Raw genomic sequence first — 24,276 nt, 5'->3', positions numbered from 1 at the left:
CTTAGCTTGGCCATCTCATATGCACGTGGTTAACTGCATGCCTTCAAAGGCAGGCTAAGAAAAGACATTAGCTATATGAAGTAGTGCACATACCATTTTGTCATTTTTTTTTCCTACCAAAGATGAGTTTGCATTAGATGAGTGAACCCGTGGCTTTTCTAAAGACATCATGTAAATAACATTCCCATACATGTGTCAACAACAGGTGTTCAGATGCACATCATTTTACTGTCTAAACAATCATTTGACAGTACTTAAGCAGTGATTAAACTCTGAAATGAATAATACAATGGTATAATTATATTCACAAATGACCTAATGTAATCACGTTGCATTTGATACACAGCTCCACAGTAATAGGGGAGGGACTGCTTACTTGAGTCCTGATGGAAATGAACTGTTACCCTTACTTCATAGCTTGTAAACACTGTGCCCATCTTTTGACAACAAAGTTTTAGAATATAGTGGGTGCCTGTTCCTCTCTTTTCAGTAGCTTTTAGTTGGAATTGCTTAAGAAACACTTTAAGAAAACAGCAATTTAACATTAAAATCATGCCCTCCTATCCTTAAAATGCAGACTGTACTGTGTTTCATTATGCATGTTTTTGAGGATAAGAATAATTGCCAACCCTTTGTTTTGCAGATATTCGGGACAGTGGGGGTCCCAAACCAGTGATGGTGTACATCCACGGTGGCTCTTACATGGAAGGTACTGGGAATCTATATGATGGGAGTGTCTTGGCAAGCTATGGCAATGTGATTGTCATCACAGTCAACTATCGGCTTGGGGTACTCGGTAAGACATCTCTTAACTCCTTCCACCGCTCATCATAAAGCATGGAATAGTTTTGTTTTGCTTTGCTATCTTTTATGCTTCCTGATTATGGTTTTTTTGAACATAAAGTTTTTAAAGATTCAACAAACATTCTTTCAATGTTTATACATTAAGTAAAGGCAACTTGGGGAATTCTATACTTGGAGTAGAATGTAATGAAGGTGCTGTTATTGGGATGAAGGTTGTGGTTTGACCAAACAGAAGTGTGAAAGTCAGAAATTGATGGCAACGGCTTTAAAGTTCTAGTCTCTGAACAAATATTTACTTATTTGGCTTTTCATTTATTTAGTGTTGTGTCTGTGGTCTTAGACACAGCTTTACACTTCCTTCTAGAATCTTGTATTCTAACCAACACAGGGCTAATGTGGCGAAGTCACTGCTTACCATTGTCATATAGATCTTCCCTTTCTTTTATTTTTTTCTGTGCTCCCATAATAATGAAGGATAAGATTTCTGGCTATATTTTTATAGATTTGATTGATTTAATTTGGAAAAGCATGCATTCATTTCTTAAAGTGAAAGTCAGTTCAGTCATACACAGTGTTCTCAGAAGGAAGACAGAGTCGAAGCTGAAATCCAGAGTTTTGAAAAAATAATATAGAAAAACTTTACTCCGTAAAATGCCTTTTTATTTTCTAATCAGATTTTAAAGGATAACCTGCTCTTTTACCAATGTATGTCAGGGTATTGACAATGATGAATAAAAAATAGTGGTATTTTAATCTAACTTGCTCAAAAATATAATGAATCCCCCAAAGATTTTATTTTTTAACTTAATTGTTCTAAATATTTTGTAACAGCTTCAAGACTCAAAACTATTGTGTTTAGTTAAAGAGATATTCTATTTTTTATTTTTGTCCTCTAATTTTAGGAAAAAATGCTGAATAATGGACTATTTTATATCATTTTAATACCATACTATGTTTTTGCCCTGTTGGAAATAAGAGCTTTTACTGTCTCAGTCTTCATAAGATATTTTGACAATAGGATGGAGTTGGCTGGATGGTATAATGGATGCCCTTCATCAATAGAGGTAGAGAAGAGTGTCTGGTCATGTGTTGATCAGCTAGAATTGTTTTGTTGGGTTTGGTTGCACTTCTCGCCATTGGAAACTCTGCTTATTAGAAGGTAAAGAAAAAAGTGTTCATAATTATCTCTAAGTACCTTATTTATCTTATTTTATTCTTAGAGAACATTTTCACATAAAGGCTTTTAATACCTCAATGTTTTTCTTTTATAGTATTTCTATATTTCTGCCATTTTAACAGCTATTGTTTTAATATTTTTCAATTATCTCCAATTGAAAATACTGTGCCGTGACATATTTGTGGTCTGAAAATTTCAACGAAATGCTAAGTATGAAGTTGGTGTTTGTAGCCACATGTATGGTGTCTTTTCCAACATTTGGTTGTGGTCATGGCACGATTTCTTATGGTGAGCTTTGTGATTAAGTTAATGGAAATGTTTCCCTTTCCTTTGTTTCCTTTTGAAAATGTTGGTTCCTCTGTTATGGATGCCTTTAGATCTAGTAAGGATTTCTCATTGATTTAAATTCTCTATACATGCTTACATTTTGTTCTTTAAAAACACAGTGTGGTTGAGTTATACCACAACAAATTAAGCAGCAAAAACAATGAAGCACTCACTCCATTTCATGGTCTGTCCAAACAGCATCAGTACTGGCATGGAGGACAAGGGTTTTTTCAGTTTGGTCTGGTCTTCAGTTTGTTTCTTTGAATCATGTTTATCCCCAAGTTGCTTTTCATTAAACTCTTAAAAAAAAGAAGAAACCTAAACATGTTAATGAAATGGCCTAAAGAAGTATTAATTCTAGAATAGTTGGATTTGGGCCAATTTCTTTCCAAATAAATGAATTGTATTCAAACAAGATAATCCAAGAAGAAGAAATTACCAGAGCGTATCATGGCAGCGTCCTTCACATGAGTCACACTAAGCCAGATCAACAGTCATCCGCTGAGCTAAGAGTGAGGGCTTCAGATATTTGAGGTGTTCACTGTGAATGTTTATCTAAAACCAAGGGAAGCCAAGGATTCTTTGGTGGGAGCTCCAAAAGAAAGTTATTCACTCAGTTTGTTTTGTGGTAAATACTGAAAATTAGGTATGAAATAAGATTTTATCTCATACCAAAGAAGATTCTCTACTGTCTTTTGATTCTGGTGTTTTGTTGTGAAGATGAATTTGGAAAGGCAATTAGTAACTAGTTAATTATGATCCTGTTGCTCTGTCATACTTGGTTTGCTTTGGCTTTTTAGTGATTAGTACTAAAGTAAACATACTTAAGCTATAAAATTCACACCACTATCTAGTAACCAAGACCCTAGATTGAAAGCATGTTGTGTAGGGAAAATATTTTGTTTTCTAAAAATTAAGGATAACACGGAGGAAACTAAATAAATCTGTCCGTCTGTTCTGGAGGTTGGTAGTTGGTGTAAGTTCCTTGTGTGGTCTTATTTGTAAGAACGGCACACATTCCCCCTCAAGATTGCATATAACCTTTCTCTATGACATAGACAGCTGTGTGCTGAGAAGAATAACTACCAGTAAGGTTGACAAAAAAGACAAGAGGGAAGAAGTAGGACTCTGCTTTGCTGTTTATTACCTCGTTTTCACCCCTAAATTCCTGGTTCGCTGTATCTTACTCTAAATATCCAGACTTTAGCTCTATCCTGCTTTAAGTTTTGTTTTTATCCAGCTTTGACATAAGTTAGTGCTATTTCTGCTTCATTCAGCATCTGCTGTTTAAATCACGGTTTCATAGATCTCAGAAACGAGTATATGATAATTATTAGTTGCTTACATTTTAATACTTTAATTTATGGGTGCTAAAATTATTAACTTGGTTAACATGAGAAATGCTTCGGTTATGTTTTTTTATGAGAATATATTCTATGAAAAATGTTTTGATTGTAACTTGGAAAATGTGTGTTTTTAGTGAGCAAAAGTTGAAAATTGTGATGAAATAAATTGTTTACTGTGAAGGATTGTAATACATTCACATGTTTTTGAAAATAGAAACCATTCAAATGGCAACGTGTTTTTAAATCTCATAAAATGAATAAATGCAACAAAGAATTTAATTTTACGGTGTGTTTTAACTACTTTATGTTTAGAATAAATTTGTTACATTAAGTGTAAAAAGAAAAATTCAATGCAACTGTGTTAAACTTAAGTAAATATAAGATTTGTTATCTGATGGAAATTTAATGAATTACCTTCATATGGTAGGGACCTGTTAGAGATATTTGTGCAAATTTTTACTCTAGCCAATAATATTTTAAAGTTTTCTGATATTTATTTTTACACTTTTTACACTAAGGCCTTTGATCATTTTCAGCCTCCAACTCTTTCTAAACTTCCCTAACCCTATAACCTTTAGTCCTTCTTTTCTCTCTATTTCTGTTCTTTTTTTTTAATGTTTCAATACCAATTTATGTTTTCTAAATATTCTTGGATGTGTGGTCTTCTGCTGGTGAGCAACTGACCTAACAATGGATACACTATTAGGGAAAACTGTCCCTTCCTCTCCGTACAGCTAACAGTTGCCAATGGCTCCATGTCTTGGAAAGAAGTAATTGCTCAACTTTGCATGCTGGGACTTGGTATGATCAGGGTTCGTCTAGGATTTTGTGACTTCTGTGAGCTCATATGTGTAGCTACCCTGTTGTTTCCAGAAGATAATGTTCCATTGAGTCATTCATCAGCCTGGGAGATTACATGCTTTATGGTCACTTCTTTTGTAATGATCTCTGAGACTTGGGAGAGGTTATGTTTCATACATATGCTCCCTTTCGGGCTGAATATTCTACAGTCTTATTTACTGAACTTGGCTAGTTGTGAGACACCATCAACTAGAGACAGCGATGTCCTAGATTAATATTCAGAGCTGTGTTGATTTATGGGTTAAATGAGTTGTTACTATGTCTTTTTATCAGCATAATACTAGTAGGGTCTCTTAAATGGCTTGGAATCTATCTAGACACAGAGGCCAGGACAAATCACTGGGCCAGGTATGGGTTTCATCTTGTGACAAAGTGGTTGCTTACTTCCATGCTCTTCATGCCACTATTGCCCACGAGAACAGCTTCCCAGGTCAGTCATCCTGTAGCTCACTGAATTGATAGATATATGATGACAGATTTATTGATGATTTCTTCTCCAGCAGGTTGCATGGCGCTTCTAGCAATATTAAAGATAGCCAGTAGGGATGAAACTTCCAGATTTCAAAAGTCCTAAAATATGTCTGGAAATCTACAAATCTTGGGGAAAGATCCAATTAAATATTTTACTTTGTAATAAATACTTAGTATAATATATCAGTGTGAAAACATTGAAGTGTTATTCTATTTACCTGCATTGAAAATTATAATTGGTTTGTGATGCTATTAAAGGGTAAATATTTCAAAACATTTTTTCTAAATTTATTGGAAACCAATTTTAAGAAACTTTATGTTTTTACTATATTCAGCTTGGTTAACAAGATTCTTATAACTAGATTGTTGATCCTATAGTAAGGCTTGAAATAATACAAGAGAGAGATTATACATACCTATAGTTCTAGTGTTATCAACCATCACTGGTAACATTCAGTTTAATCGTATATATTTTTATAAGACAACATTGTCATTTTTAAAGTGTTTTATTAATGGAAAGGTGAGCTAATCAGTAGAAAATAGTAATTTATGTTCTTTATTTCTAAATCTAAATTAATATTTATGTCAGAAGCCTGGTATATCTAAAAAGAAAAGCCTGAACTTTAAAAGAATAGAAGCAATGGGCTCTTGAGGACATGGCAGATAGGATCTGCATTTGAATTCTAGGTGCTCCAGTTCAATGGGACTCACTAATTTTGTGGTATACTTATAATATGCATTAACATATGTGTGTAGCAAAATTAATGAAAAAGGTCCCATGAATATAAACATGGGCAAAGAGGGCATATAGCTGGTCATTATGTTGTAATATCAAAAATAAAAGAAGAAAAAACACATAATTATCAAGCGTTACACTTTTATTTTTGCTCTTTGGTTTTTATGGGTAAATGTGTGGTTTTTATTTTTCATTCCTATGTCCCTCTATTTTAAAAAATCTCTAATTCAAAATAACAAAATGTATTTATAACAAAATGAATAACAAAAATGCCCACATATGTAAAGGTAAAATATAACCACGTGCCACAGTTTATATGTTGATACTTTCCAGGTATGCTCTCGGGTCACTCTGCTTTTTAGCCCAGAATTTCTTCATGGATTCATAGTCTTTCGACAAGACCCTGAGTTTTGCTGAAAGGAAGACAAAATATCATTGCTTCTTTGCTGTTATTTTTTATCCACATTACTCTTACCTTGAAAAACTGAAGTACTTTGTGACAAGTAGAGATACCACAAACAGGTTTAACTCATATTTGGAAAGTGTACACCCTTGAAAATAATTCTTTGCTTTATTATCAAAAAAGCACTTTAAAAGATAAGGCACTAGATGTCTTACCACTGCCAGGCAAGGGCAAGATACACAATATCAAAATGATGCGCTAATAATTTTTCTCACCTTATACTACAGAGAAAGGTATCACATGAGTTGCATTTTTAAGGAATATGGAGTAATAAGATCATTGACTGAAAATTGTGTTACTAGAAAAATGTAAAACTATCAAAGTATATTGTCCTGTTGTCAATTTTCAATAAAAAAACATAATGATAAGGGCTCAGACTTCTACAGTGTCATTCAGCATAGTATGAACAAAATCCAGTGAACCAAGGCATTTGGTGATTTTATGTCTAAAAGGAGAAAATTAAAAGACATTTAGAAACAATAGAAATGTATGATGGTCCATCAATTTCTTGTATGACATACCCGTTTTTTTTCCACTGAGCTTTAATAAAGGTTAGGTCTTAATCAATGTTTGATTAAGTGTTCAGATGACTATTCTGAAGGAGAGAGATTATTTAATTGAGGAAGATTTAAAAAATCTTATGTAACTTGTTAGGCACAATAAAATACATGTTTATTATTTCTATTCTACAAACTACTTCCAATATGTTTGAGGTAGCTTAGAAAAAAGCCAGCCACACACACATGATGTAATTTAGAAATGACGTATTGGTAATTGTCAGTTAATGTAGACACATAAAATCATTGTAACACATATTGAAGGTATGTTTATTGATTTATTTTTACTGTAAAGTACAGAGTGGTCTGCATAGACCTCTGTTAATTATTGAGGGTATCCCAAAGATGGTGTTTGCTGCCTTAAGGCTGTCAGGGATGAAAGTAAATAACTGGAAATCAGCAAATGATATTCACTAGCTAGCAACTCCATTCACCGGCACCTTTGGAGCTACACATGGGTCCTAAGTAAGTGACAAGTGAAAGGAGGAAGAGCACTCTAGACTACATTCTCTGAAGAGGTCCCTGGAAGGGGAACCTAGGGACTCAGCCCTGGCTTGTCAATAGCATGCATGAGTCCCTTCTAGAATAGCAAACTTCTCATAAAATTTTAGAAAATTCTATGTGCTCCTGTCTGCCACTTCCTCTAAGATGATGTGCATGGAATCTCTACAACTCAACAGGGCTAACATGTGTGCGATTTTCAGGTCACCTCATTTCATGCTGACATCTAGCTCATGGCAATACCTACAACAACAATATCGATAGTTACCGTCACGTCCAGGTGAATTGTGTCTTCTGGGGAATTAGAAATCTTGCTTTAGTACTCACCAACAGAGTTTTAAATATAAAATTTGTCCAGCGTTTTGACAATGAGATTAATTAAAGATAGAATTATTGAAAACCATTTAAATTACAGTTTTGAAGGCATTAGGACTCAGTATTTTCAATTTTATTGTAGATCCAGGTAATTAAAAGACTGATGACTTCTTAATCTTATGTTGTTTCTTTTTCTCCAAATTGTCCACAGTTTGCCTCTGACTTGTCTTAAAACAATGTACTATATTTTATGAATTTTTGAAAAAAAAAAAGATAAGTTAGTCCCAGGTTCCTCAGCCAGTGATCTCTACAGAAAGATGTTGCCTCACTTGGGGGCAGAAGTCAGTCTCTTAACTCATCCATTCATTTGTTCACTCATGAATTCTGCACATATCTATAAAATGTCCTCTGCAAGTTCTTATTATGTGGTCACAAGAGTAGAAAAATCAGATTCAGTCCATCATATTGCCTGTTCGTGGTAAGAAAGAGTGGCAGTGAAAGTGATATGAACAAATATTTTGGTGAGTTCTATTTCTGAAAAAGAAACTGAGTGCTGCGAAAAATCTTCACTTCTGAAGCTAATTGTGGAAGTGAAATGTAAATATAGAGATTTATGAAATGCATTTTGTCTCTCATCTTTAGAGTTGGTGGCCATTTTCTATTTTTTAATATATTTTATTAATTTATTCATATTACATCTCAATTGTTATCCCATCCATTGTATCCTCCCATTCCTCCCTCCCTCCCATTTTCCCCTTACTCCCTTCCCTTATGACTGTGACTGAGGGCGACCTCTTCCCCCTGTATACGCTCATAGGGTATCAGGTCTCTTCTTGGTAGCCTGCTATCCTTCCTCTGAGTGCCACCAGGCCTCTTCATCCAGAGGACGTGGTGAAATATGGGGCACCAGAGTTCGTGTAAAAGTCAGACCCCGCTCTCCACTTAACTGTGAAGAATGTCCTGTCCATTGGGCATTTTCTTATGTCTTTCAAACAGGTAAAGATTACATGGTAAAATATTCCGAAATTAAATGTTGTTAAAGCCTTGGGAGAAAAATGAAGTACTCAGAACGGCAAAAGACTGCCCCCAAGCACCAGCAAAGTGTAGCTGGGTCTGAGCAGCATCAGTTTTGGAAAGGTGAAGTGCAGAGGAGCGGAGTCTCAGTGCAGAGACTAGTGCAGAGACAACCCACAGCATGTGACAGGTTCCTTCCCACCTCATGAAGATGACAGCGAATTCTCTTCCATGCCTGTCCTATACAACTAAGAAAAACAATGTGGCACAATAAACTATACTACTACTACGTCAACAAATGCTATTAGTCTCCATCCAAGGAAGCTCCTTCTGTGTTCCAAATACACTAGAGCCGGGTGCTGAGTGCAGCAAGCAGTTTGTTGGGCTTCTGAAGCGCCTTTTTGCCCCCTGTAGCAGCTGTCTGCCCCTCCCCAGGCGCTGGCACCTTCTCTGCCTTTCACTGGTTAGGAATAGACTGCATCTCATTTACAGGCACAGGCTGTTCTTTTCGTTTCCTTCCTCAAGTCTTCCCTTGCACTATCTACTCTGTAACCATCCGGCCACTGCTCCATCTTCATTGATCTTATACTCTGAATTGTACCAGTTCTTTTTTGTTTGTTTGTTTGTTTTTGTTTTGTTTTGTTTTTGTTTTTAAGTCAGAGTTCTTCTCCGGTCTCTCCTCACCTTGTGTCTTTCAGCTGACCCTAGATCCAAACTCACTTGCAGTTCTACCACACACCACAACCAGGCATAGTACCTTAAAAATAAAGCAGCTTTCTATTTTTCTTTAATGTTTCCTCCAGTTTTTAATATCTCAATGGTTGACACGGTTTCTGGGATCCATTCCATGGTTTTGCTTTGTTCTTTTTTCCCTGAAATTTTCTTTCTTTCTAAATTATTTTTAAAATGTATTTTTAGTTTTTGTTTTCAATATACACTGACCACAGTTTTCCCTTCTTCCTTCCAGCCAGCCTGCCTCCTCTCTCTTCCTCAGACCCACTCCTCCTTCATTTCCCTTAATAAAAGAGCAGGCCTCCCAGGAAAATTCATAGAAAATGGTTTAATAAGATACAAGAAAAGCAGATACAAACCCTTCAGATCAAGGCAGAGTGAGGTAACCCAGGAGGAGGAAAAGGATCCCAAGAGCAGATGAAATAGTTAGAGACACCCCCACTGTTAGGAGTCCCACAAAAACCCCGGGCTATACAACCACAACACATATACATAGGATGAAGTGCAGACTCTTGTAGGCTCCGTGATTGTCGCTTTAGTCCTTGTGAGCCCCTGTGAGCTCTACTTAGTTGAAGTCTGCAGCCCATGTTCCCCCGGTGTTCTTGTCTTCCCTAGCTCCAACACTTCTTCCTGTCTCTTTCCACGGGGTTTCCTAAGCTCTAGGGGCCAGATTTCTGCAAAATTTTCAAGCCTGTTGAAGAATAATGTTACTCTTACTAGCAGATGTTCCCATCTATGTCAGTCATGTTTTTGTTACTATGATGAAATAAGTCAACTCAGAAAGTAGGAAAACTTGTGGTGACACAGCATCCTGTAGCTTTCAGTTCATGCTTTCTTGGTTTCATTACTTTAAGCCATCTTTGGTGAGCCAACATCACTGAGAGGAGTACACAGAATAACACAGATGCTCATTTCGTAGAAACTCGGTATCGAAGAGAGAAGCAGGGGGCAGACTTCTAATATTCTTTTCAATGCCACGGACCCATCACCATAATTAGTAGCAATTATTTATGACAGGAAATAAGATAGTTGTATGTCATTCAATAATGCTAGAATTTTTAGGAAAAATAAGCTTTAACAAAGATGTATTATTTCATTTTTAAAAGTACTAATTTTATATGTGTATTGTGTGTGCAAGATGGGAGAAGTGTGCCTGTCTGTGACCGTTCATGCTATGAGAGAGGTGTACCTGTCTGTGACTGTGCATGCCATGTGAGAGGTGTGTCTGTCTGTGACCGTGCATGCCATGTGAGAGGTGTGCCTGTCTGTGACTGTGCATGCCATGTGAGAGGTGTGCCTGTCTCTGACTGTTCATGCCATGTGAGAGCTGTGTCTGTCTGTGACTGTGCATGCCATGTGAGAGGTGTGCCTGTCTGTGACTGTGCATGCCATGTGAGAGGTGTGCCTGTCTGTGACTGTGCATGCCATGTGAGAGGTGTGCCTGTCTGTGACTGTGCATGCCATGTGAGAGGTGTGCCTGTCTGTGACTGTGCATGCCATGTGAGAGGTGTGTCTGTCTGTGACTGTGCATGCCATGTGAGAGGTGTGCCTGTCTGTGGCTGTACATGCCATGTGAGAGGTGTGCCTGTCTGTGACTGTTCATGCCATGTGAGAGGTGTGCCTGTCTGTGATTGTTCATGCCATGTGAGAGGTGTGCCTGTCTGTGACTGTGCATGCCATGTGAGAGGTGTGCCTGTCTGTGATTGTTCATGCCGTGTGAGAGGTGTGCCTGTCTGTGACTGTCCACACCATGTGAGAAGTGTGCCTGTCTGTGACTGTGCATGCCATGTGAGAAGTGCGCCTGTCTGTGACTGTGCATGCCACGTATCTTTGCTGAGGTCACAGGACAAGATGTGGGGGTTGAGTCAGTTCTCTTCTTTCACCATATGGATCCTTAGACATGTATTCACTTCCATGCATTTAACCCCACCTGAAAGTGGTGCTGTCCCCTAGTGACACCACAGGCAGGTGATGAGCCTTTTACTATATGGACACATTTAAGATTCAAACCATCACAGCCTCTGTGGGTTTTTTTGTTTGTTTTGTTTTGTTTTATTTATTGAGAAGTTTCATCCACTCCAGTCTGGCTGTCTCTCAGTGCAGTTGCTTACCTGTTGCTTGTTCTCAGCTACCCAGTTATTAAGACCAAATTAGTATCCTATCTCTGGTCCTTCAAATCAAGTGAGCTCTTGTCTTCTTTCTGCTCTCATAGCGCAGGCAGACTACTCTTCACACTTCACACTTCACACTGGTATTGTTGAGTGCATTAGCACCTGGAGAAGGGTAGAAATCCTGCTAACCAAAATAAAATATAATTCCCAGATCTTACCAGGTTTTCCAAACTCTCAAAATGTGAAAGTGTTCTGTGAGGATAGCAACACATCTTCAGTAAACCTGTAATTGAATTCACCGTGCTTCTCCTAGTGTAGGTGCACTGGGAATACGGCATATGGGCTCAAACTGTGAAGGTTGGCGGGAAGAGGCAGCAGCCACATGGAAAAGCACATTTTACATACCCCGTAGAAGAGATGGAGCTTTGAATAGATAACCACAGTTTACTCCATTAGCAGAGGCAAGAAGGCTCTCTGGGTATACAGGTCTAAATGGTTCCTGTCCTAGAAGTATCATGTATGAAAGATATAACTGAATTAAAACCCATTAGCGATGTCTACATCCTCACGAACTTAGTGTGTGCTCTTCAGATCCGTGCTCTGTGTGTGGGAGATGGAAAATACTGATAAGAAGGAACCTGAAGATGGCAATGGACATTGATGCTTGAAGTGAGATAGGTACAATATGATGGAAAGATGTACCATGCATTTTCAGAAATAATAAGCTGCAAGGTTGAAGTATTTCTCAGATTCACTTTAATATTATATTTTTAAACACATGTGTAAAAGGAGCAAAAGATGACATTTTCATCAGTTTTGCCTTTTGATGTCCAATCAGTTTGAAATTGTGTTGCTGGTGTGCAGTTCCTGTCACAAAAAGAAGCAGAAAGGAGAGATCTTAAACTTTGCTGTGGGTGTGTGGCACTGGAAATGGCATAGATGAACTTCTCTTGAATGTCCACCTGCCCACACGTCTCTCTGACCAGCTAGTGGCATGAGAACCATAGATTTACTCTAAGGCAAAAATATCCAAAGCATAGATGACGTGATTTCTACATTTCTATAGAAGAGATGAATGCCTGAGATGAAACTCATCGAAAACCTATTAATATTTGTCATTGTTTCTGGCTTATTGTGTTTGATATTGGGAAAATGGCATCTTGTATAGAAAATTCATTTTTCTTCGTGAATGTTCAACACACTGAAATAGACACAGACCATTAAAAAGGATTCTTTGTGGTAACACTATCATAATTAGCCACAATTATTTCTGACAGAAAAAGAGATGTAATGATTTTATATTACTTAATTATGCTACATTTTTTGAGTGGTTGACTTTGTATGAAAATAAACTTTAAGAAAGATGTATTATTTCTTTTTAGTACAAAATTCTATTTCACTAGAGTTTTCTCAGGATATATGGCACCATGTTATGTCCTAATTTCGAGGAATTTCTTCTCAGCATATATATCTTAGCACTTTTGTTGTTATTTAGAAACTTATCTGTGCTATTTACTAAAATAGTTAAAATGGTTGGTTAATCTTTGCCCAGAGTAGGGGTAATTTCAGAATGAACATGTCTAGAAGGATCCCACACAGGGCTGTGATTTTATACTAATCTGCATTAAATTAGATAAAAATCTTTTTTTAGTAACATTTCCCTCTAATTCATACATATTTTCATTTAATTCATTAAATGAGTTAAAAAATAACCTAGGAAAATAACTCATTAAACAAGTCTTTCATTTCCATAATGTCACCATCTCCTTTCATGTAAATTACTAGCCATAGTTTTGTGGGAGCTCATGCTAGGAGAGCATGGCCAGTTGAGAACAGGGAACCGGAAGAAGAGAAAGAAGACTCCAACAGGAAAGCGTTTGAAAACATTACCAGAGTTGATGAATTTCACGTTACAAAATATATTCATTTTACATCCTGATCATATCCCCTTCCCTTCTTTTCTCCAGGTCCTACTCTACCTTCCTCTTCCCCCTACTCCTAAGAAAAGCTCCCCTACCCCCAGAGACATCAAGTCAGGTGAGGACTGAGTGCATCAGCACCTTGCCTTCTGAGTTCTGGCGAGACAGCCCCACCAGAGGGCTGCAGAGTCACTGCATGTCCCCTGGGCGCAGGTCAGTTGGCTCTGTTGGTCTTCTTGTGGAGTTCTTTCCCCCTCTGAGTGCTTCTGTCCTTCTCCCCTCTTTCTACAAGGCTCCTTATGGTCCTTCTAATGCTTGGCCACATGAGTCTAAGCATTTGTTCAGATTTGTTCCTGGGTGGAGCCTCTCAGAAGACAACTATGCGAGGCTCCCCTCTGCAAGCAAAGCAGAGTGTTATTAATGGTGTCAGGGGTTGGCTCTCTCCCATCAGGTGGCTGTCAGGCATTGATTAGAAATTCCCTCAATCTCTCTTCCAACTTTATCCCTGCACATCTTGTACGCAGGGTAAATTTTGTGTTGAGGTTTTGTTGATGGGTTGGTGTTCCCCTCCTTCCACTCGTCCTGTCTAGCTACAACATGGCCTCTTCAGTCTCCTTGATACTTGCTACTAAGAGTCTTAGCTAGAGTCACTCCATATCATTCTAGGAGCCTACCCTATAGTAGGTCTCCAATTTGTCTCAGCAGTGCTCCCACCCAAGGTTTCTCTTCTGTCTCCAAGGCTTTGATCTTCTCCCGCCCCCCACCCCCCCACACTCTTACTGCATCTGATCCCCACACTCATTTCTCTCTGTGGTCCCTCTCTTACTCTGTTCTCTCTTTTCATCCACTTCTGTCTATTCTATGTACTCTTCTTAGTGAGATTTAAGCATCCTCCCTTGGGTCCTTTTTGTTACTTAGTGTCTTGGGGATCTGTGAATTATGGTATGGTAATTCTGTACTATATGGCTAATATCCACATATTAAGTGAACATATACCATGTGTATATTCTGGCTCTTTGTTACCTCACTCATATTTTCCAATTCCATCTATTTGTCTGAAATTTTCATGATATCTTTGTTTTTAATAACTTAGTAATATTCCATTGTGTACATTTACCAGTTTATCCATTCTACGGTTGAGGGACATCTGGGTTGTTTAGGTTTCTGGCTATTATGAATAAAGCTGCTTTAAACATAGTTGAACAAATGTCCTTTTTCTATGGTGGAACATCTTCTGGGTAAATGCCCAGGAGTGGTATAGCTGCATCTTTTGATAGAGCTATTCCCAATTTTCAGAGAATGCACCAGATTGATTTCCAAGGTGATTGTACAAGTCTGCATTCCCACCACCAGTGGAGGAATGTTCCCCTTTTCCCACATCCTTGCCAGCATGTACTATTTATCTTAGTTTCTTTTTATGTTAGCCATTCTGATGGGTGTCTGATAGAATCTCAGAGTCGTTTTGATTTTTATTTCCCTGATGACTAAGAACATTGAAAATTTCTTTGAGTTTTCTCAAGACTCTTCTGTTGAAATTCTCTGTTTAGCTATGAACTCTATTTTTAAAATTGGTTACTTTGTTTGTGTTTCATTTCTTGAGTTCTTTATATATTTTGGGTATGAGCCCTCTGTCAGATGTAGTGTTGGTAAAGATTTTTTTCCCAGTCTGTGGGCTGCTGTTTTGTTCTATTGACAGTGACCTTTGCCTTAGAGAAGCTTTTCAGTTTCATGAAAAGCTTCAATTTCAGTTATTGATTGTTGATCTTAGAGCCTGAACTGATGGTGTTCTGTTGAGGAAGTTGTTTCCTGTGCCAGTGGGTTGAAGGCTCTTCCTCACTTTCTATTTTAATAGATTTAAGGTTTCTGGTTTTATATTGAGGTCTTTGATCCACTTTAAATTCTACCAATAATTTTCTTTCTTTTAACTTTTAGATATTTATTTGTTTGTCTAGTGTGTGTGTGTCTGTACATGGTGTGCATGTATTAATGTTTGTGTGTTTGGACATATGACATATATAGGTTGGAAAAAACTTACAGTAATTCATTCTTAACTTCTACTACCCGATCACTGGCACCAGACTAATGTCGTCAGGTTTAGCCTCTTTACCCAGTGAGTCCATCTTACTGGCCTGCACTTATATTTAAGATTAGAAGGTATGAAACACCTAACCAGTCATCAGAAATAAAATATATCTAAGCATAGTTTCCAAAGAATTTCTCATGTATGCCTCAATGTTAGAGAACAGTTCTGGAAAAACTGAATTCTATCATGAAAATACTTCATCATGCTTTGAAATAGCAAAAGTTCAGAGCTGTGTTTACTTTCCCCAGGATCCATTCTCCCATGGGCTATGTGCTGCTGGCATCAAACCAAGCCCTTTGGTTTCCTCTTTCTCTTCCCAGAGGCTGCCTCCACAAGGTGCTGCCCAAGACTGTGATGGCCCAGAATCCCAACAGGGAGGTTAACAGTTCCGGCTTTCTAACACTAAGTCATCATCTCTAAAAATGCACACACGGAATAGTATACACCTGCACAGGCCATGCATATACGCATGTAACTGAGGAAAGAGGCCATGAATTTAAGGGGAGCAAGGAGGCATACAGGGTGGCTTGTAGGGAGGAAAAGGAAGGGAGTAAAGAAAGAATGGAAAAATGATTAGATTGCGATGGTGCCTGTGTGTGCTTTATAGAGGTAACTGTTCCCAATGGAGATTTTTTTTTTTTGGTCTGAGAAGACTACTGACTTTCACTTTGCTGCCCATTAATGTAGGGAAACAGGCCTGATATAAGACTATAAGACATGAGCATGTCTCTTGGTGTAGCCCAGTTTGTCAGTAAGAACTGTTGACTTAGGTTTGGAAATATGACATTGTATGAGCAAATATCTATTTTTCCTGCTCTTTCTTTTCCTACAAAAGTCTACTTTCTCTGTTTTACTTTTGACCTTCTTTTCTATGTTTTGTTCTAGTTTAGTAGCACTAAAACTTCTTGGTTTTCAAAAATATAATTAAAGTTTAATAATGCCCATGTTCTTTATTTTCTATTAGCTCAACAGATACATATTAGACTTTAGCAGAAATTCCTAATTGCCTTATGACCAACAAGCTTTAATTAAAACTATCATGATATTGTTTTAAATTTTACATACTTTTATATTTTGTAGTTTATAAACAGACTTTCTAGTCCAATCTGCTATAAGTTCTGTCATAAAAAGTGTGGCCAGAATCAACCACAATTCACATATGCAATGTTATACTGACCAGTACTCATACTGAAAATACATAAAAAGAATCTTAGACTTATTACACCCATTCTAAAACATCTAAGTATCTCTAAGTTGCATTAATGACAAACTCTTAATATTATTAATTCTATTAAGACAGTGTTTCAATTCAGTTGCTATGTTTACAACACATAAAATATTCATAATAATTTATAATTCTATGAAATAATGAAGGTATATTTAACAGACAGCATTAGTTTCACTGGTTAATTTTGGAAGTTTAAGTGAATTATATTTAAGTACATTAGTAATGTGAGTCAAATTCCAGGCTCCCAAAGCCAGTGATTGAGCAGCATGTCTTTCTATATTTATAGAGAACCTTATAGACAGTAATTGTTTTGGGAAATAGTCAAAGTAAGAATTTCCAATCTAAAGATTTATTTTTATTCATTGTACTATAATGTCCTATATAATTATGCATAGTGAATAGAGGCCGGGTATTCTGATGCTCCCAAGTGCTTGAGGACCAGAGGCAGGGGAACGTGGGAACATCAGGAAGACCTCATACTACACATACAAACCCTCAGCTCATAACAAAGAGAAGATGCAAATTTAAAGACATATTGGTATTTTTATTTTATTACTAATTTTCTTTTCTTTTTTTTTTAGATTTCTTTTTATTTTTTTTATTTTTTTATTTTTGGTTTTTCGAGACAAGGTTTCTCTGTGTAGCCTTGCCTGTCCTGGACTAACTTTGTAGACCAGGCTGGCCTCGAACTCACAGCGATCCGCCTGCCTCTGCCTCCCGAGTGCTGGGATTAAAGGCGTGCGCCACCACCACCTAGCTGATTTCTTTTTTTAATTATTATTAATTTATTCTTGTTACATCTCAATGGTTATCCCATCCCTTGTATCCTCCCATTCTTCCCTCCCTCCCATTTTTCCCTTATTCCCCTCCCCTATGACTGTTCCTGAGGGGGATTACCTCCCCCTGTATATGCTCATAGGGTATCAAGTCTCTGCTTGGTAACCTGCTGTCCTTCTTCTGAGTGCCACCAGGTCTCCACCTCCAGGGGACTAATTTTCAAAACAAAGAAAAACTCCTAAAATATATGAGTTAGAAAACCCTGGCTGTTTCTTAAACATTCATATTCTATATATCCATCCATGGGTTTGGAAGACTTAGGATCAGATTTAATGCCGGTTTTAATGTCTCCTGCAGCTGCAAAGGATGATTCACAAAACACAAAGGTGCAATAACACATTTAAGGAGCAGTGCATTGTTAATCACTGAATATTTAAAGCTGCATAATAGTCTTCTTGATAATTCTGAGGGCTGAATGCTTGTCAAACAGGATTAAATTGTCATGGTTGCTACTTTGTAACATTGTTGGCTACAAGCTTGTTCTCAAGAGTGAAAAGGAAAAAAACTGTCAGCTTTGCCTTTTTATGTGACTCTGGTAGTCATGAAATCTTCATTGTGTGGGTTATTTGCAAGAATCCTTTGAAGCCGCCTGTCCCATGTGAGTGCTAGTTTTAATAAATTAGACAACATAGACAGTAAATCCACTTAAGTAGGTTCACATTCTCTGTATTATGCCTTGCCACAAAGAAAGTGCCCTCTGCCTACAGAGGCCTGGTAAACTAGGAATAAGGTGTAAGAAAGATGGCGGTGGGGGGCGGGGAGGTGGGGTGGGTGGAGGTGGGTAAATGATGTGCTTGGGCAGACAAGGCTTCAATGCTACAAATGTATTTTAAAAGATAATTTATTTTTTAATAAAATGTAATCATAGGTGTTGCAAGTTTCTTCCTATCTTGGCACTACACCATCAGTATTACTGATAGAAGATTGGTCATTCCTTATTGGGAGATGTCCATTAATGACACATAGTGAACTGATAATTCAGATGCTATGGCATGAGGGAGTTCCTCTCCATAACTGTGTGTGGCGACTGTAGGCTGAGTATTTTATCTTTCTATCCACAGGCTTGGTATTATGTGACTTCTTTCAGTCCTGTCAGTATAAAAACCACACCTGAGCATCTGATAGGCAATGAGTGGGCACAAATGACCCCTTAGACAGCCTGAAAGTGTGCACAAGAGGAGAGCAAAGAAAACTGTGTTATCCACAGGACGAATAAAATGATGCAGAGATTAAGATCCCACCTTTTAAAATGTCCTTCTGTTTTTATTATCTTCATAAAGAATTAAAGTCATAGTTTCACACATCTTCAACTAGGATGCTCTAGAGAAATGAAAAAAAAATTGTCTAGCAAAATTTAGCATCTTAATGGGTGTTTTAAACTGTTGGTATCATGGTAGAGCTTTAGTTTTAAAACTCTAAAAACAAAATTCGGCCTGGCTTTTGAAAATCACATTTTTGTCTATCACTTATTTCTTTTTAATTTATTATTATTATTATTATTATTATTATTATTATTATTATTATTATTATTATTATTATGTGTATATGTGTGTGTGGATAACTTGCTGGAATTAGTTCTGCAGTGTGGTCTCCAGAGACCAAACTCAAGGGTCAGGCTTTGTAGCATTAGTTTCTACCTGTAGAGCCATCTTGCTTGTCTTTCTTTACTTTTTTCAATGTTAAGATTGAACCCAGGGCTTTGAATATACAAGACCCAAGATATATCCTCGCCTATACCACCCCAGTATCCATCACTTCTTCTAATATGAAAATAGTTAGTGACAAATTAGAATACATTTCATTCACACTTCATGATGGGAAAAAAGAAACTTAAATATATGTCATTTTATTCTATTTCAGTGGGGTGATAGCTAAATACATTGCTCATATGTGTTATATTTTTATGAACAATAAATGCAAGTTAGATTCTTTTTACTTTTTTTTACATATACATTTATATTATTATACATAATATATAAGAATATATATATATATATATATATATATATATATATATATATATATATATATATCAAACTACCTACAGCAAGAAGAGCCACAGAACAATCAGGAAATGTTACATTCATAAGGTTTTGGCTATTTGTATTTGGCAACCATGAAGAAAATATCTTTCCTATCTTGGTGCATTTAAAATTCAGAATATAACTCAATATCTATCATATCTTATTTTTATCGACTTAAAACACATATCTAGACCTATGTAGATTGTTAGGAGTTTCCCTTTTACTCTATTTCTGTGTCACATAATGTTTTTCCTTATAGGAAAATAATTTATGTTTACACCCTGTCCTAGAAAGCTCAAGAATTTCCTGGTGAAATTAGCTGGATGGTGGCCCATGTCTAACCGGGTCTTTATTTACGTGGTACTCTCTATTCACTTTTATATTAATGAGAAGTGGATCTTAGAGGATTAGTTCTAATAATGGAAAATTAAAATTACCCCACTCTTCATTTTATCTTTCATATCTTCTCTTAGAATTCTTAGGTCTCCGAAGTGAATGCTTACATGTTTTTATAGAATAGTAAGGAGTCTAGCCTTGAGTGGTGATTTCTGGTATTTAAATATGTTTTAAGCTAGAGCTGGACAGAGCTTGTCTAGAGTCACAGAACAGAAGAAAGTCTGAGTCTCCATGCTTCAAGAATGCTAATGCCCAGGACACAAAAGAAGGTTCACCTAGGTGAAGCATCTGGTTTTGTCTATATATTCTATCCCAGTCTTTAAATGATCTTATAACAAGAAGACAGCCCTGAAATCATATGTTTACAAGTGGCACTTAACACACTTAGCAGGTGGTATTTATATATGTTTGTATATTTATGTAACAGTAGCAATTAAATTTAAAAAGAGACCATAAATTTGAAAGGGAACTAACCCTAAGGGCTGTTGAATTGATTGGGGAGAAGAAAGAGGAGAGTGAATTATGTAATTATATTATATTTTTAAAAAACATATTTATGTACTTGAAAAAATTTTGGAAAATGCTTGTCAGGTCTCAGAAAACAGATCTTTCCCCCTCTTCCTACTGACCAAAGACAAATTTCCTGAGTACAAAGTCAAAATGCCAGAAATACTTTAATATACATATATGCATCAATTGACCTAGTTATATTAGCAAGTAAAATACACTGACACCAATTAAAATTTTGTTTGCTTAAAGAAAAAAAAATTAAGGGGCTGGAGAGATGGCTCAGTGGTTAAGAGCACTGTCTGCTCTTCGGAAGGACCCAGGTTGAGTTGCCAGCAACCACATGGCAGCTCACAACTGTCTGTAATTCCAGTTCCAATGGCTCTAACACCCTCACACCAATGTACATAAAATAAAATTAAATAAATTATTTTTAAAAAGAAAAGAAAATTAAAAGATGTATTGAGTCGAGTTTTTAAACACAATGGGCTTGATTGCTATTCTTTACATAATTTATATATACATAATAATTAATTATAAAGAATAGGAGCCAAGCACACTATGATTGTCACATGATGTAGTTATTTAACTACTTATTCATTAATTTCTAAATTACACACTTTTTAGTATTGCGAGTTTTGTAATATTTTTGATTATGTATATAACCTTACACATACTTTAAAAACAGACAAGAATTTTAAGATACTAAAATGAAAGTGTATGTCCAGATTCAGAGATCCCTTTCTCTGCAATTATTAGACACTCCAGAGAGCTGTTTTAGCTATTTAATGTCCTTTAGAAGTTACCCAAATAATATTCATGGAAGAACTTAGCAGGGTATAGCCTGTTTTGTGTGGTCCTCCTCCAAAAGGCTTACAAGTTAAAGGCATTGTCCGCAGCAAGCTATTTAAAGTGGGCTGGAATATGATGGCCATGACTTTATCAGTGGATTCATTCACAAATAAATTGGCTATTGGACAATGGAGAGTGATAGGAGAAAGCAAAATACCTCTGATCTGGTCCCTTACTCTGTTTCTTTTTGTTACTTTTTCCTGACCACAAGGGATTAAACAGCTGTGTTTTACTATATGCTTTCCACTATGAGGAGATTATATATCCTTGACCACAATAGCAATGAACAGTGAAGCTTTTGACACATGAATGTCTCAAAGCACAAGACAATCTAAACACATTTTTCTTTAAGCTCCTTTTTTCCTCCTCCTCCTCCTCCTCCTCCTCCTCCTCCTCCTCCTCCTCCTCCTTCTCCTCTTCCTCCTCCTCCTCTTGTTTTGTATTTTCAAGATAGAGTTTCTCTGTGTATTACTGACTGTCCTGGAATCACTCTGTAGACTAGGCTGGCCTTGAACTCAAAGATCCACTTGTCTCTGCCTCCTGGGTGCTGGGATTAAAGGTGTGTGCCACTGCCACTAGGCTTTTTAAAAAGTTTCTATAATAAGCTTTCTCAAGCCCAGTATATACGTTATGACAGCCATAGAAGCTGCCTGATGTGGCTTCAGTGGAATGTTCCCCACAGACTCATGAGGTTGGATGTGTGGTTCCCAGCTGGCAGAGCTGTTCTGGGATATTTGGACCTTTTTGGAACCGAAGGCTAGTTGGAGATAGTGAGGTAGTGGAAATGATGCCTGCCAGAATAAACACTGTACTATGACCCAACTTTTGGCAAAAGCTTCCACTTTCTTGTCCATTGAGACGTCAGGAAGCTGTCCTACCTGAGCAACCATGTGGAACCATGCACCACAAAACTACCTCATCATGATCGGTTGTAATTCCTCCAACCACCCTTTAAGTTGTTTCTTCTCAGGTATTTGGTCACAGAGATGAGAAAACTGACTGCTAGGTTTGTGGCTGTGCATCACCAGGTGATTCACAAGTTGTTTGGACTGATTTCTGAAGGCGTATGGGCGTGTTTAGAGACAAGTACTAAAGACGCTCCAATATGTTCTAAGCAGAGTTTGACAGGCAGAAGTTTGGCAGGCCAGGATGCTGATAAGAATACAGACAGTGAAGACAATGCCCGAGAGGTTTCAGAGGGCCTTAACACTCATCGGCAGCATCTAGTGTTTGACCTTGAATATATAGTCACGTCTATACTGTTTTTTAACTTTTCCCATGGTGTGTCTTCTTCCTCACAGTAAGTTACTAGTTAATCTCACAATGTTTTCCTGAGTGGCTGTTGCTATTGTAGTACCTATTCGTTGAATTTCAGTCAGTGATAGAATTATGGAGAATATAAAATGTCGTGAAAACATAGTTTTAAGTTCAATCAATTTAGCAATATTTTTCCATGCATTTAAATTATGTTTATCAGGGCTTACTTCTAAATGTTAAAGAAATACACATTAATCTATTCACACAGCCCAGACTGTATTCACGGAGATTTATAATTCTCTAATTCCATGGATAAGTTAATAGGATTCCCACCCAGCTCCGGGGCTGCCATAGTTAATGGCATTCACATTGTGATATAGTCTTAGCCAAGGGAGGTCATGTAACCATTGAAGCAGGAGAGGAAGGAAGATTGCCATTCTTGAATCTCTTCAATCAAAATGACAAAATAGATCTATAATAAACAATAGCTTAGTGCCTTGCTAAGCCTACAGCAGCCACTGCAGCACACAGCAGGCAAGTTATTTCTGAAATGGAGTTCTTGAAAATATGACTCCCAATTCATTTCCTTTTCACCAAAATGTATTACCATTATGTGTTTACTTAAAACACATGGTTTGCTTTATAATTTTAAAAAATATGATGACACCATGTAAGTAGGAAATATTGTTGAAATCCAGTTTATTTAACAATGGCATCACACTATTTTTTCAATTTTATGAATCATTTGATATTTTAGACACTTATAAAAATAAAATAATTTTTAAGAAATCAAATCATTCTGCTCTTATTTAATATTGTACTGGGTATGCAAGCTAGTCCTAATTATAAATTAAATACGGGGAAATGTTGGTCAATATAGCCCACTGCTACATATTTCCCAATATATTCCCAACCAGAATCTTTATTGACTCAGAATTCCACTTCAGGATTGATTTAGAATTTTCAGAAACTAACACAAGTTACTATTACTGCATTACAAACATATGCTGTAGCCTTCTCTAGTAATAGTTCAACATAGGTATCCTCTGAGAAACTCCACCCAGTGGAGGACCAGGACTGATACTGGGAATCAAAGCCCAACTCTAGGCAGAGGGCTGAGAGTTGTATAGAAGAGTGGGGACATGGAAGGACCATCAGGAGTCAGGAGCCCCACAGGAAGACCATGAAATCTAGTGGATCCGGACACAGGATCTGCACAAACTGATGCACCAATCAAGGCTGATGCAGCAGGGAAACCAGACCCCCTGTTTGGATGTAACAGATGGACAGCTAATTCTCCACATAGGGGAGGAGGAGAGGGGACTGCTGCTGGACTTCTGACATGCACTTTGGCTCCTAGGATTTTTACCCCTTCCCCTTAGTAGTGCAGCCTTGTGGGTACACAGAGGAAGGAGGTACAGGTTATCCTGATGATGCCTGATAGGCCGTGGCCAGAGAGTGGGGAAACAGGGCCCCGTGTCAGAGAAATGGGGGAGGGAAATGGGGCAGAAGGGGGAGAGAGGGTGTGAAAGAGAAGATAAGAGTGAGGGGATAACAATTGGATGTAATGTGAATAAATTATAATAAATAAAAAAATCAATTTAAAAAAACAATCAAAAAGAATAGTAGACTGCTTCTGAGTTAATGTAGAATTGTGATGATGGACTGAATGTGCCTTTCAAAGAAATAACCTTTAATTACCCTACTTGCTTTAGGAACATGCCATTTTCATATTGTACTGCTTAACATACATTAAAT

The 24,276-nt window shown here is 37.2% G+C and overlaps 1 protein-coding gene across 12 annotated transcripts in view; it reads left to right on the top strand.

The window, feature by feature from the left end:
• The window catches only part of NLGN1 (neuroligin 1), an 896,042-nt gene that overhangs the window by 417,938 nt on the left and 453,828 nt on the right, over positions 1-24,276 (top strand). For all 12 annotated transcript variants that reach the window (XM_084769311.1, XM_084769320.1, XM_084769317.1 and 9 more), the window contains one exon: positions 644-796. In XM_084769311.1, coding sequence (XP_084625437.1) covers positions 644-796 — 153 coding nt within the window. The remainder of the gene's footprint in view (positions 1-643; positions 797-24,276) is intronic.

The sequence above is a fragment of the Acomys minous genome (assembly GCF_964271855.1).
Source record: "Acomys minous genome assembly, chromosome: 19".
In the NCBI taxonomy this organism is placed as follows: domain Eukaryota; kingdom Metazoa; phylum Chordata; class Mammalia; order Rodentia; family Muridae; genus Acomys; species Acomys minous.
Note: the sequence above shows the minus strand (reverse complement) of the source record. Positions and strands in the feature narration are given on the sequence as shown.